The 14,823-nt window shown below is 45.6% G+C and overlaps 2 protein-coding genes across 2 annotated transcripts; one reads left to right on the top strand and one right to left on the bottom strand.

Moving 5' to 3' along the window:
* Window positions 1-6,402: 6,402 nt before the first annotated feature.
* LOC8029790 (SRA stem-loop-interacting RNA-binding protein, mitochondrial) lies at window positions 6,403-12,366 on the bottom strand. Its single transcript, XM_002407470.4, has 4 exons — window positions 12,291-12,366; window positions 11,698-11,756; window positions 6,571-6,678; window positions 6,403-6,499 (listed from the first exon to the last, which is right to left on the bottom strand). The coding sequence occupies exons 1-4, from the start codon at window positions 12,349-12,351 to the stop codon at window positions 6,467-6,469; spliced, it is 261 nt and encodes an 86-aa protein (XP_002407514.3). The 5' UTR covers window positions 12,352-12,366; the 3' UTR covers window positions 6,403-6,466.
* A 234-nt stretch (window positions 12,367-12,600) lies between these two features.
* On the top strand, window positions 12,601-13,406 carry LOC8029791 (elongation factor 1-beta). Its single transcript, XM_002407471.5, has one exon. It carries the CDS (start codon window positions 12,674-12,676, stop codon window positions 13,334-13,336), a length of 663 nt encoding a protein of 220 aa, XP_002407515.4. The 5' UTR covers window positions 12,601-12,673; the 3' UTR covers window positions 13,337-13,406.
* Window positions 13,407-14,823: the final 1,417 nt, after the last annotated feature.

The following is a 14,823-nucleotide window of genomic DNA, read 5'->3' as shown; positions in this document are numbered from 1 at the left end:
CATCGGCGAATTCATTCAAGAACCTCACTTGCTAAAATGTTTTAATCATCTACTGATCTAGGAAAAAATAATATTTAAACACATTGGACGACGATCGAAACGCTCGGATGTGGCGCGAATTGTTTGTTCTTGTGGAGTGTTTGATCCAAGTTAGTCATGGTTTGAACGGAGGGAGCGAGTAAAGATGGAAGGGGCGATACCAGTCTGCCTGCTCACAATACAAAACAATAAGTTTAGTCTAGCTTACGTCGGGTATATAACGGCTCAATATTCGACAATGACAACATTTGAGTTAAGCATTTTTCTTTTTTTAGTTCTCCTCAGGTAAATTCGCTCTTTGCAAATTTTATAGAAAATAATGCACCACCTGTGGGCGACGCTGCACTAAATCGTAGCACGATAGGTTAAGAAACCGATTTTTGCGGTCGATTTAAAAAGACTGGCCGCTATTTGAGACACTTCCATCAAGGCATACGCTGAAGTCTGGGGAGATCAACAAGTGTCTCTAAAACAACTGGGAAGTGGCCACTCACAAATGGGCTATCGAAAACCACTCAAGAAAAACAAGGAAGCAATGATGGTGATGAAATGGACAGATCAAAGCAGGTGAGAGTTGTGTACAGCACTAAAATGGTGAAGGCTTTGATATTTAGAAGGCATAAATTTGATGAAAATAAGAATCGCTCAATGACTCCTCCGCGAGAATCAATTCATGTGCTGGCCCACATGGTGATGAGCATTAAAATTACTTAAAATATTAATGAAAACAGTGTGGTCACGCATGTGTATGGGAATCTGTGTGGAATAATAAAAGCTTCTGTAGGTCATGCATATGTTTGGGAATGTCTGGTGGGAGGTACACGGAAACAACTGTAATGAGATGGCCAGTAAGAATTCGTGCAGCAACAGCCTCGAGAGGAGTGTTGAGAGGGACCTCGGTATATGCCATTCCACTCTGCACGACAATTGCAACACCGCCAAATGAGCGAGAGGATGGGCGGTCTTTGCGGAAGGGGTGATACTTCCGCAGAACTTGCGTATGCGTGGACGTCAAATGGGTCTGCTGTAATACTAGAGCTATTGGACGTAGCTCACTAAGAAGAAAGTTAATATCATATTCTGTAGGAGACTCCGACAGTGCCACTGCATGAAGCTAGGGGGGCCCATAAAACAGCCTCGTAAAAAAAAGTGCAGCAAGTGATCCTTAAAGTTGACTTTGCCTGCACCATCCACTACCCCTGGCCCCGGGTTGTAGCTTCCCTGCAGTGTTTCTCTTCGTAGCAATGAGCAAAAGTTGTTTTGCTCATTGGTGCTACGAGCGATCCCCAAAAGTCGGCGTCACATAAATATAGGAAGATGTCTTTTACCATTATGCAGCTTTTCTGTAGTGCACGCAAATGAGCAAATGCCGGATTGCGTTCATTGGTGTCACACTGCTCATCGAGTTTGACCATGTTTCTCAATGTGAGTGGGCTTCCAATATCCAGCAGGGCACAACCCTAAGTTCTGTGAGTTGGGGTAGCGACGAGTGGTAGTTTTTCTTTTGATCCCCCTTGTTGGGAGATTTCGTGGCCCCTCGGCAGGTAGAGGTGATTCTGTCGAATCGACAGATACCTCCATGGTCTCTTCCCCCTGCTGTGAAGGGGAAGAAAAAGGCCCCTCACAGAACTGAGGGAGTGGCGCCCAGCACCACTCGAGACTTAGGACCAAGACGACGAGCTATGGACTTGGTACGTGGGAGTTTCAGCGGGGCTGCTGGGGCCATGAGAACCCACAGGTGCCTCGCTGGAGGTTGGGGCGCATGGGTAAGCACTCAAAGTCGTGAGGATTCTATAGAGTGCCCGCCGATGCCTTGAGCGGAGGCACTGTCCTCCTGGAAGCCGCTTCAGCTAAAGTGCCTCCTTGGGGAAAGGAAAATTGTTTCCTTGCCTCGGGGTAAGCGAGGTTCTATTTCATCTCGAAGGTTAAGATCCTCCAACTTTGGACAGGTTCGAGAGTACGTGGGGTGGGCACCAGAGCAGTTGACACCCTCGCACGAGTCAGCTGGATGTCTGTACCTCCACACTGCAAACCGTTTTCCGTGACAGGTGACTTAGATATGACCAAATCAATGACACTTGAGGCATCGCCTAGGGTATGGTATATAGGGGCGTAACTTACAGTGAAGACAGCCTGCCTTAATGCTCTCAGGCGGCACGGTGGTGAGGACTAGGTGCTTCGCGAATCTCTCCTGTCTGTCCGTGCGTATAGAAATTCGTCGCATGGAGGCCACCCCTTGCCCGGAAAGGACCTCCAAGATCTCTTCGCTAGTCTCTGGCAGGTCATCCTCCGAGATGACTTCCCGATAGCTGTTCCAGGTGCAATGTTGAGCGACGGATACTTTGTAGTCAGAGATCTTGCTTCGATCTAAGAGCTCCATTTTCCACCTCAACGAGCAAGTCACCGGATGCTAGTTCTTTTCGGTTTTAAAGTTATCACCAATTAAAATTCGTTCTTTTTTTTTTTTTATTTTGAAAGGGAGAGCTTAGCTAGTGCAGGGGCGTAAATCCATTCGAAGTCGGTGAGCGGGGGGGGGGGGGGGGGGGGGGGGGGGGACATACAGTTTGCTGGGGCAGCCATCTTAATAATAGTTTACCATATAAAAAATTAACACACACAAAAAAAGAAACAAGCGCAATTTTTGTTATGCATTGAACTTCATAGTTTCGAGTGTCGGTGATGTACTTATTATAAAATGCGACTTGGCGGTCTTGTTTAGTTTTTATATGAGTAAGGGTTTAAATAAATGGGAATACCAGTACGACAGTGAGCATATTTAAAAATACACGTAAGTTACCTGCATGTAGACTGGATGCAACGCTCGCATGCGAACGGCGTAGTGTTTGAAAAGCGGGGCGTCTGATGTGTCCTTGGAGGATGAGAAATTCAGCCAGCGCAGTACGGCCACACAAGCATTGAGGCCGCCGGATTTTGGCTGCACGTGCGCCGAAGCGTTATCAAAGGCAGAAAGCTGGCGGCCAATTTTAAAAAGCATGGGGTACCCCAGAAGGAGTTAAAGCGCTGCAGGAAGGGTAGGGTCTCAGCCAGCACATCGAGCTGCCCGGTGGAATGGGAGAAACAACCACTCATTCGAGGGCCGTAGGAGAGCGCGCCTGTTGCTCTAGGCGGCTTTGGGAACGGGGCTCCCGGGTCGCTGTAACTAGGGAGTTTTCGCAGTGTTTTCCCACCTCCGCTACGCTCTCCGGAACGAAGACGCCACTACTGCGCATGGGCGACGCTAGCTTTGCCTGCAGAGTCCCGGATCTCGTAGCGGGTTGCGGAGAACGTTGCGAGACAGCGGAAACTATCTACGAAAACTCCCTATTCACCATTTGTACGGACGATTCACAAAACAATCCGGCCATGAGTGGTGGTGATCACCCTCTGAAGAGGTTGGGGGGCTAGATGGGGAAAAGGGAGTCCGGCGTTCACTTTTGGACAATTCAGTTCAGCTAAATCAGATACACACCAAGTTGTCAACACGTAAGTTACCTGCATGTAGACTAAATACAACGCTCGCATGCGAACGGCGTAGCAAGAAAAACACCAACCGCATCTCCACGTGGTGAATGATGTTGATTGGGGCGAAGCTCTGGTGGTGCTTGTCTGCGTAGACGCTGAGCTGCAGCATGCCGAGCCTTTCGTTCGTTTTCATCCATGTCAGTGACTGGCGGACCATAATACAGTCTAACCACCCAGGCACGTAGCCCGGATTTTGCTTCGAGGGGCGTCAGAGACCGCCCAGTCACTGCCGGCTTTGGATTAGCCTTCACACGTGACATCCCGCGCTCATGATTGAGAGCTCGCCACCTACTCCTCCCTTTCATTAATATATAGTTAGCCGATATGGGCCAGGAAAATACATGGGTTGCAAGTGACGTCATTCAAAAGTCGCTACGATGACCACCAGAGAGGAGGGCAAGAAGAAGCTCCGCTCTTATCAGGGCCCCTTTTGTGGCTCCCGGTATGGCACAGTCGTCGCTATTCTCCCCCCAGATTATAAAAGATTAGCCCGTCACTCAAAATTCTTACAAAAGCAGCTTCCCTCTCCTCCTCTTACATGGAGGCCAAAAATATGCGACGTGACGTCAGTGCAACCCATGTATAACGAAGAATATTAGGAACTTTTTTTCCATGATGTCATTGGTCACGGCAGTCCATCTAGTGCAAAGAAGAAAAAAGTAATTTCTGATGTCTGTGTTTATTCGGGCAACTCTTGTCCCAGTCGCCATGAGCAAAGACCTTCTTTAAAAATCCAGCTTGTCAAAAGGATCCGCCCTCAATGGATCCCTTATATATATGCCGATTTTAAGTATAACGACTGATGTTTCCGGATAAAACTGAATTTGATCAGGTGAATGCAAGCCCCAGACAGAGGCGGACAGCGCCCTAAAACTAATTTTAGGGGCGAAGCTCCTTAGGGGCTAGCCATGTCCGTATGTCCGTCCGATGTCCGGCGTCGGGTGCTCGTGCTCACGAGCACGTGAGCACGTACTCCCGTGCTCGTGTAGGGCAAGAAAAAAAAAGAAACACCAACCGCATCTCCACGTGGTGAATGATGTCGATTGGGGCGAAGCTCTGGTGGTGCTTGTCTGCGTAGACGCTGAGCCGCAGCATGCCGAGCCTTTCGTTCGTTCTCATCCATGTCAGAGAGAGAATGTGTGGTACGGAACGTGGTTATATACGCATTTGAGCATTTGACCGCAGTGTGACATGGAGGAAAACGAACGAAAGGCTCGGCATGCTGCGGCTCAGCGTCTACGCAGACAAGTACCACCAGAGCTTCGCCCCAATCAACATCATTCACCACGTGGAGATGCGGTTGTTTTTTTATTGAACTCTGGAATACCGCAAACACACCACGCATTACCTATCGAGAGCTAAGTTGTCTTTTTAAGTTTAGTTGATGATAGCGAAAACTATGGGAGATGAAGGAACAGATAAATGGCAAAGTCCAGAAAAATAAACGGCCAAATATTGACTGGTACCAAAATTAGATAGAGCCTGGATTTATTGCAAACGTTAATGAATCAGTAGGTAGGCGTTCATCAATAATTGTCCCCAGGAATCAATTGTAATCGGGGTTCTGTATATGAGGAGTTTGTTTTGGGGGTATTGGTATTTCGTGGCATACTTTTCGTTTTCATAAATCTGGAGTTTTTTGTTTTGTTCTTTAAAGTTCGTATTACTAAGAGTGAATTTCTTAGCTTTTTCAATCTATGGCTTCTACACTCGTACACTCATTTTGAAACTGTCTGCCTCGGTCACTTTTATATTTTCCGAATTTCGAACAAAAAGACCGATTATAAAGAAAGCTAAACTATGAATGAGAGGGTACGCGCAAAGTAGAACAATCGGTCGTTGAACTGTTCCTTATTTTATTCGAGGTCTCGACATTGCGGAGGCACTTTCATGCCTTAACTGCTTCTTCGACTGTAGTGAGTTGGGCGAAGTTCGTCTCCTTGTGTTTTTACAACATTTTCATTGGCATTCTAGAGTATATTTCCAGTTCTTACTCGTTAGTATAAATCCGTATCGCAAAATGAAAGTTCCCCAACGTGCCTGTCACAGAGTAGGGGTCAATAATATAAAAACACTACTGACAGACTTTGAGGTTCAACGAAAAAAATTACTTAAAAAGAACACAAGAGCTAGGTTGTACCGGTGACTTCAAATTACGCTAAATAAATAAAAAAAAAAAAAAAAAATAAACACACAGAGGCGAGGACATTAGAGGATAACAAACAAAAACACTCCGAGCTTGAAGCTACGGATTTTATGCGAGCCAGGGATTAACGCACACTAGAATCGACACCCATAAAACAAACGTCTAGAGTGCCGTCGCACGATACCCTTACCGAGCAAATGCCGTCTTTTACTAAAGAATGTCTTGCTTTTGGCACTTTGCAATATGCCTATTTTAGCTGTACCTTAAGAAAAAATTAAATTTGGCAAGTATGACTGTATACTCAGATTTGATATTACTTTCTGCACAACAAACAGTGACCGGCATCACAAATATATAGGGTGTCCCAACTCACCAGGCTCGATCTAAAATGGACCACAAAAATCGATGCCTGCATGTAGCAAGAAAAATGCAGCGTCGTAGAAAACCCTGTGTGGGCTACATTCGGTGTCAACAAAAATAAAGAATAGAAATAGAGCAAAGGTTTTTTTTTGTGAAGTTTCATTCTTCTTTTCTCATTCAAGGTCAGCTCCTAATAGGAGTTATTTTTACACTGCGAGTGAACCGGCTTAGGAGTTACTTTTCGGGGTTAATCGGTTTGCACCTAAAACATGGAACCCTAAATACAACCCTTTACCCTCCTCCTTATACGCAAGTAAAGCAGCGAAAAATCGGAATGAGAGTTGAAACAATGTATTTGGCTCACATATCTACAAGTAATAGGAGGTGTTTAGACGAGGTTCACCGGCTGTCATGGGTGGGGTGGACTGTGAGCTGCAACAAAATGGTCCCAATTAAATGAGGCAGTAGTTCCAAAAGAGGCCGAGAGTGACTGCGAGACTTACGGTGTTGCCTTCAAATACGTGCTGCTGCGGCTTAGTGGCATTCATGAAGCCGTCCCGGTTGCCAAACACCACAAAGCCAAAGCCTTTGGACATTCCATTTTCTTTGTTCTGCGCCAAAGAAGTGAAACAGGCAGATGAACCATAACCACAACACGCGTGAAACGAGTTGTCGTGTTTCCCTTCCACTCCTGTAACCACCCTGAATAGGGTGGGCTGTATTGATGAAGAAGATTAACTGAACAATAATAACTTTGTAATGGTGAGCATAGAGGTAAGCTGGTGGGGGTCTAGCACATTGAGAATAAGACTGTTCTGGAAACAGGGTAACACGTGCAAAACAAAAGCAGCACACCCATTTCGTGTTCTTTTGTGCTTTGGGCTTGTATGCTTTCGTGATTCAGGTATGTGTGCGGTTGTCGGTATAAGGATGAAAGCTAGCTAGGGTACACAGTGTAGTGGGCAAGGCGGTCGTTTAAACTGTGAAAGAGGTCTGGGACATGTATATAAGGCGATGGTTGTTCAATAAATTTCGAGCTGTGTTACAGGCTTCGCTGTTCCGTCCGTTTTTTTAATGTTCCTATGTCTCAGGGTTACTATGAATGTCATTCACCAGCTCGACTGCATTTCTCACCTTTCTTCACACCCATTTTGTTTGTCACTGCTTATGCAAAGCCTCAAGGTGCTAAACTCCTCTTTGAACACCGTCCACTAATTGCTTAACCCTTTATAGACGCACGTCGCGAATTCGTCGTGACATAAGCGCCCACTGTCGCGAAGTCGCGACGCATCCTTCGAAGTGGCACTTCAAGCCATAAACAGCTTTTGCCGGTGGACAGATTTCACAGTATGCGGTCCCCCTATTCCTAACCCAGCCTCTAGTGAATCAATATGTAGGGTGCCATTTTAAAATTGTTTCCAGTCTGTATGTGTTCCCAACTAACTGTAGAAACCACACTTCATTTTTATACTCAGGCCCTTGACATAATAACGTGCTCTGTTTGCTTTGTCGCGACACTCGGCCTTCAGTGATTTGCATGTCGCATTTTGGCTCATCTAAAGCAAATATTTCTAGCTTGTCACTTGGCTTCATTGGACAATAACATTTATATTTTGTAGGTCTTAGAAACTCGCTACTTACAAGGAAAGAAGACGGCAGCATGTGCAAACTATACGGGGTGCTTCTGTAGCTATAATCATCATTGCTTGTGACATCACAGGTAGGACAGACTGGGACAAACGACGCAGGTGTTGGATCCCTCGGCTAATCAGCTCTCTTAATGCGCTGTTTGGGTAACGCGCGGCAAAGCCTGTTTCACGTGTTGAGTTTATTTGGTCAAGCGATATATGTAGTAGGACATTTTAACGAAGCTTGTAACCATGGCACGTGTAGTCGTGTTAACAAACACTTTTGGCGCTCGACTGTTGAAGCACTCGGATGGTGTTGTGCTGTTCTCTACCCCAGTAAAAAAAAAAGCTGGATGATGAAAATAGAATATACAGCGCTTTACCTTCACCTAAAACATCTACCACGGCGAATAGGGTGTATTGTTTTTAATCATAATTCGGACAAAATAAAACTTTGAAAGAAATGTCTCATCCAATTAAAAATAGGAAAGCGAAATTCGAGAGCCTCTCGCGTCTGTAGTAAACATTTCAGTGAAAGCGACCCCGTGCATCCTGTTGGTTCCAATGTGTTCTGTGGGTGCTGGTTTCCTATTACTTACAAGTTGACACCTTTTTGAATTTTCTAAACCAGTAAACAAACATTTCCTCAAAAAACCTGGCAGTAAGAAGCGGAGGCTGACTTTTTAAATCGTTTCACTAAATCCCTGCTAATTCACCCGGTCGACGCGAAATGTGTGAGACCACCTCACGATCGAAGTCTTAAATCTAGTAAGTAGGTGACACTTCAGCGTCCCAAAAGATGAGGTTTACACCTGCTATAAATTACTATCGTTTGTATGTTTAATTTTGCGGACCTAAGTGCACATAATGAGTGATGCGCTTCTCACCGAGCGATTTTAAATTTGTAGATAATTCTTAGTAAAATTTGATATAACAAATTAATCAGTCGCCTGAATTTGCTCGGCCATAGCCGAAAATTTAAGAATTTATAAAGATTTCTGCTTTTCCTTTTATCATAAGTCGCGATGTGACAAACTTCTTTGCCATGTATTCAATGCGGTAGGAGCTAGGCGTCAGTTGCTGACGAGCATTTTTTTGTCTGCAACTCTCGAGTCGCACTTGGATAGAAGCGTCGGTATCGGCAAGCTCAATGTAGCTAAAACAAGTGTGTGGCACTTTGCAACACATCTGTGCGTGTGTGTTACAGCTAAGAAGACAGCGTCACTTACTATAGTGAATGCAAAACCTTTTTCTAAAGCAGCCTCCACAGATCCGAAAAGAAATAACAAGAATGAAAGAGGCTATTATGAATAGCCCTGATGCACGCCGTACAAGCTGTAATGTGAAGCTTCAGGCTTGTTTTTGAACATCTTAAAGTATTTTTTCTTATAAAAAGCAACCTTGAAGCGCTATTATTCATTAGAAAGGTCACTCACAAGAACATCATACACGTTTCTTTCATAAATAAACCGTTTCTAATCGACATAGATGCAAACAAACATAGGCACTCAATGCTTGGACATAGCGCGTCATCTGCTCGCATCCTACCAGCTCTGTCACAGGAGGCCGCCCGCAAGGTGGTGCCACCAAAACATCTTGTCGCCAATAGGACACGTATACCTCCCGAAGATGGAAGCGATGACATTGTCTAAGCGACAACGAGGAAGCAGACTACAACCCTCCCAGCAGTTCAACTCCCCTCTTGATCATGACGCAAGCAAAGGAGAACTGGTTCCAGCTCCCTCAAAGAGTGAATCGGTCTGTGCAGTGGTTAAAAACATCAGCCTCCCTCAGTAGTGATGTCCCTCAATGAACACGCTCTGCGCCTAAGAGCGAGGCAGTCCCATCATCCACCTTTTGCCAAATATGTGCTGCCACTCAGACACGCAACTGGGCTCGACACCAAGTGGCTAGAAAACAATGCGGGCAAGGCCGCTCCCACCTGCTCGACACCCAAAATGTCAGCTACACCCTGTTAGCCCATTGAGCCACTGTGACCAAGACAAGGCTCTTCCAAACTTGCCTTTGTCCCCATCGCAAGTTATCTTCTGCCCCGAAGTCGATACAAAGAAATCATCTTCCCTCTCTGCTCGGCCAGAAGGAAGAAAGAGAGGGTTCAGAACCATTTACCCTCGAACCAATATTTTTGCAAAAGGTCCATTGAATACTTCCAGGGATTCTTCGATCACCACGTGCTTGCTTTTCGGTTTGGAAGTTTAAAAGCACAGCAGACTATTTCTCACTTACTTTCCATCGAATGCTCTCTGCCTTTTCACTGTGGTACATCTACGGTACCCAAAGAACGTTAGCCGGCCCCGGCTCATATGATGGACCCGAACACTGCGTCACTATATTACCTCGCTATACTCTGTTCACCCCAAGCTGACAGTGCGGTAAACTGCACACTTGCCGGACCAATCAGCCACCTCCCTTTCATCACCAGACCCCATTCTCTGTGCGTGGGTATGCGTGATCCCGTGGCAAAAGATAGGAGTGTAAATGGCCCAAAGCGCACATTGCTTCCACAGCACTGTCAGCTTAGCGGTGGACGAAGGATAGTTGCGTACAGTACTGCAGAAGTCATGGTTGGAAGAGCAGGGAAGGCAACTTGTGTCCGAATTTTGAACGACAGAATAATCTTCTGGGGCGACCACGGCAACCTGCGGGTAAACAAAGGAAGGTGCGAGCAAGAGCAGAGCTCCTCTTCTTGGACTGCTAGCGGTGTATTCTGGCCCTTGTACCTTTGGTAATGCAGTGCGATTTGCGAGTTGAGGAGGAAAGAAGGAAGAAGTTTAAAAAATAATTTCATGGCCCCTTTAAAAAGTAATTTTTGATTATAAATAATATTTAAGGTAAAACCAAGTCAACCCTGTTAAAACAAGACAATCTAAAATCAGCAGAAAATATTGTTAGTTATTTTCAGCCAAACAATTCAATTCTTAGCACTCTAGTTTGGTGCTCATACTCAGATTGTTTTGTCGTTCGTGTGCTAACTGTCTGTCGCCGAAGATTTAGGCCTTCAGCTATGCCGAAACTGAGATGAACACGGGAGAGCGTATTCTGCGAGCAGCTGCTTTATTTAGATATAAGCTAAAGCGATTTGGAAGACTTGTTTTTAAGCTACAGGCCAACCTGCCACGAACGCTTGGCCGATCGAACCCAGAAAATCCACTCAGTCTTGGAATAGCAAGCTGTTGCCATGTCAACGGTTACTGCGTTACTTTAGGCTTTTAGGAATGGCCAGAATAAGAAGACAATCTTTAAGATGGGGCTAGCTCAACACTCATTCTTTGTGATTTGAGAGAGATAAAGCGAAAGCCTGCTGCACTATTCACTGGCAATGAGCATGGCTAATACAGCAGCAACCATGAAGCATTTTTTCCAAAGCAAAAGAAAAGGCGCCACCATGTTTGCCGATACACCCGGCCCTATGCTATTTCTCATAGTGTGCATTATCGGTGAGCGCCAACCCAAAACACAGTTTGGATTTGGTGCATGCGCAGTGGTGAGCCCCTATATTTTAAGGGTCCCATTCTAAAAATTTCTATTACCTATGTTGGTGTACTACAAAAGTTCTCATAACTACCTTCCAGCTAAAAAAAAAGAAAAAAAGAAAAAAGTTTTTATGTTGTGCTGCATTTTCTTAGGCTTAATTAACTGGTTGTCCATTCTCTGAAATGGCCTAGAACAAATTGCTCTGTTTGACAAACCGTTCCTACAAGTGGTCCATGGACAAAGGGGTTTTCAACAAGCAGGTTTATGTGCAGTGTTGGAGGCATGAACGTGAAATCTTTTAATATCTATTTTCTCCTCTGGAGATAGGCCTGGACCAGCGATACATCACAAAAACTGTCCAGGTTGTCTAAGTTGTGCCATTTAACATATGGTAGAACTTAGATGATCACCTGTGATTATTGGAACTTTGGTGTGCCTATATATTCCTCAAATTACATTCCCATTAGAAAGTCTTAATTTATACGAACGAAAACCAAATATACTTACAAATACTACATTAGACGAGGTGACGTAGCCGAACTGAGAGAAGTAGTCTCGCAACTCCCCTGTAAAGAGATCAAATAATATAATCGCTCACAAACGACTTTGAGGGTTGACACATTGCATGAAGGTCATTGCCCATAACAGGCCCCGTGGTGCACGGGTAATATTCACAGCTTCAGGTAGAATAAATATGAACAAATAATTAATAAAACACATCCAAAAATATAAAATAAATTATTTTGTCTTCCACCTTTTTTCCTTTCTGTATTGCCGATTCAGGCGGCTTTTGGCGTTAGCTGCGCGTGAACGATGCCCCTATCTAAAGCGTTTTCGGGCAATAGGAACACGCGTCCCAATCACTAGCTCTTAACCCAGCAATACTCAAAAATTTTGGATCATCCAGTGCCCATTCTAAAGAGCAGGAAGACGGCAAATGTTAAGAAATGCGCATGGCAGCAGGGGTGCGCACGTGACCTGGAATAACACTGCATACCCCCTCCCACAGTCCCGATTACTTGCAACGGAGGTTATTAAGCGATTTTGGGGGAAACCGTACAATCCATGAGCACATGTAGGCAGCGTAATTACCAACTTACTTCTCCCAACAGTCCAAGACAAGTTGCCGACAAAAACTTTCAAACCGCTCCGAGACGCCATCTTTAAATGCAGCACATGGTTGATAGCGATGAGCCTGTTTTTGACCCTTTCGTTAATACGTATTTTCTACAAAGTTTCTACCAGAAATTATATTAAATTTACCATAAAATATAAATTCGGGCTAAAAGTTTAATAAAGGTAATATTTTCTTATTCCAGTCCCAATAAACAAATATATTGTCAATCAGAAATGGCGCTGTCGTCTTCAAAAAAAACTTTTCAACAAAAACAGGCCACCAAAAACCGGAAACCCACGAGCGGCCCTTTTCCTTTTCGTCCCGCCGCCGAAGTGTGAGTGCGAGACTCGTGGCAAGTCACCAAAAATGGGCTTCTCAGACCTCAAAAGCGACAGCGGGTTGAAATCCTTCAACGAACACTTGATGACAAGAAGCTACGTCGAGGGCTACCAGCCGTCACAGCACGATGTCGTTGCCTACAACACGCTCAAAGCGCGATCCTCGCCACCGTCTGCTGATGAGTACCCCCACGTTGTCCGCTGGTTCAAGCACTTGGCGTCGTTCTCGGCCCAGGAACACTCGTCTTTCCCCGGAGACGCCAGGGCAGGCGACGCGGCGGCAGTGAAGAAGCCCGTTGACGATGATGACGACGATGTCGACCTCTTCGGCTCCGACGACGAGCCCGACGCAGAAGCCGAAAAGGCCCGCCAGGAGAGGCTCAAGGCCTACCAGGACAAGAAGGCCAAGAAACCCGGAGTCATCGCCAAGTCCAGCGTGGTTCTAGACGTCAAGCCGTGGGACGACGAAACGGACATGAAAGAGCTCGAGAAGTGCACCCGTAGCGTGTCCTGCGATGGGCTCGTCTGGGGCGCGTCCAAGCTAGTTCCCTTGGCGTACGGCATCCACAAGCTGCAAATTGTATGCGTGGTCGAGGATGACAAGGTCAGCATCGACTGGCTGACGGAGCAGATTGAGGGCTTCGGCGACTTTGTTCAGTCGGTGGACATTGCTGCCTTCCAAAAGATTTGAAGACTTGTCTCCGATCTGTTTCGTTTCGTACTTGCCATGTTTTTGGAATAAAAGGTTTGACGTTGCAAGAGCTAACGGCCGTTTTTGTCTTGAGCGCGCATGATGCGATCGTATCCCAGCGTGCCCAGAATGGTCATGGATTTCTTACCTGCTGAGAAAGACAGGATATGGAGACAGTGATGCTTTCGAAATTCACATTTAGGAGTGAGGGTCAGCTTGGTTTTGTTGCTTAGCTTGCCCAGCATGTCCGATTTTAGCGTACGTTGTTTTGAAAGCTTCTGTTCATAATGTAGTCTTCATCGACTCGGGGGTATATTCTGAAAATGTTAACTGAATAGACAACCTTTATCAGAGGGCATATATTTGTCTCAACTCACTCGCTGAACCTGAGGAACACCCCTTGATTGAAAATGAACTTTTTTACCAGCCAGGCAGAACACAAGCTTTCCGGAATCTTGTTTAAAAGCAAGTTTCTTTTCCTCGGAAACGCTCGGCATTCTCTTGCTACTTGCTAAGCTAATCAGGGTGGACAGAAATCTCTATTTATGTGCTTCACACTGGCTAGATCACTAGCGAGTTAAACGCTTGAGCTCACGATTGGCCTTCCTAAAGTAACTGGATCCTGGGAAAGTAGTGCCATTTCCTTCCCTACCTGCTAGCCGGACACAAACAGATACTAACACACAGACGACCAAAAACTCTCAAGGCGATTGGCTAATTTGTCTACGTTGCCAGGGAAATCGCCATCTCGGTCCATTCAAATCTTCGAAGCTCCCACAGGGTTGTTCTAAACTAGTTGCGCCAAGATTGCCATGGATCATCATCGTACTGAAAGTGTTCCTCGCCAATATAAGCGTCCTTGGCACTGTGTATGCAATCAACTTATCAATCGTGCCCATATCCACGGATCTCTTAGAACTATATTGTTCTTGCGCATTTTAAAACAGTAAACTTATTTTTTAGTGTCTCCAAGCACCGACACAGCATGCGGTGGTGGTACGATGTACGCATGTTTCGTCGTCGTGTGGATAGCAAAATCTCGGTATCCAAAAGACATCTCCATAAATCTAACAGTCACCAGCAGATATAGATCGGCTCACCAAGAACGGAGGGGTTAAGGAGAAATCGCTCATTTCACGGACGAAAATGGCGACCATGGAGGGAGCTTGGCGTTACTTTCCCAGGACCCAGCGACTTTAGCCTATCCTTGCCAGATCTTAACACTGGAGTGCACTTCTCTGTGGTTTAGCATCAACTGGCCTTGCACCTTATTTCACCCATCAAAGCCTTTTGGCACACATACTTGTGTGTGCCACTTACTACTTCCTCCTTTTGTTGCTTGGTGTCAGCACCTGGCTTTGCACCTCTCTTCACCCACCAAATATCTTTGACACACATACCCCTGTGCTCCAGCTGTTTCTGGTTTGGTTATAAGCGCCGCATGTGGAGATCTAGCGAACTGGCTCGGCTTGCTTTGTCTGCTGGGC

The sequence above is a fragment of the Ixodes scapularis genome, unplaced genomic scaffold, assembly GCF_016920785.2.
Source record: "Ixodes scapularis isolate PalLabHiFi unplaced genomic scaffold, ASM1692078v2 PGA_scaffold5__190_contigs__length_132052651, whole genome shotgun sequence".
Lineage (NCBI taxonomy): Eukaryota > Metazoa > Arthropoda > Arachnida > Ixodida > Ixodidae > Ixodes > Ixodes scapularis.
Note: the sequence above shows the minus strand (reverse complement) of the source record. Positions and strands in the feature narration are given on the sequence as shown.

What these genes read in the sequence shown, in the direction of transcription:
- LOC8029790 (XM_002407470.4), bottom strand. Translation starts at nt 12,351, where the DNA reads ATGGCGTCTCGGAGCGGTTTGAAAGTTTTTGTCGGCAACTTGTCTTGG. An exon ending in CCTCGTCTAATGTAGTATTT is followed by an intron (nt 6,679 to 11,697) that starts GTAAGTATATTT and finishes TCTTTGGCGCAG; the next exon opens with AACAAAGAAAATGGAATGTC. An exon ending in ACGTATTTGAAGGCAACACC is followed by an intron (nt 6,500 to 6,570) that starts GTAAGTCTCGCA and finishes ATTTTGTTGCAG; the next exon opens with CTCACAGTCCACCCCACCCA.
- LOC8029791 (XM_002407471.5), top strand. Translation starts at nt 12,674, where the DNA reads ATGGGCTTCTCAGACCTCAAAAGCGACAGCGGGTTGAAATCCTTCAAC.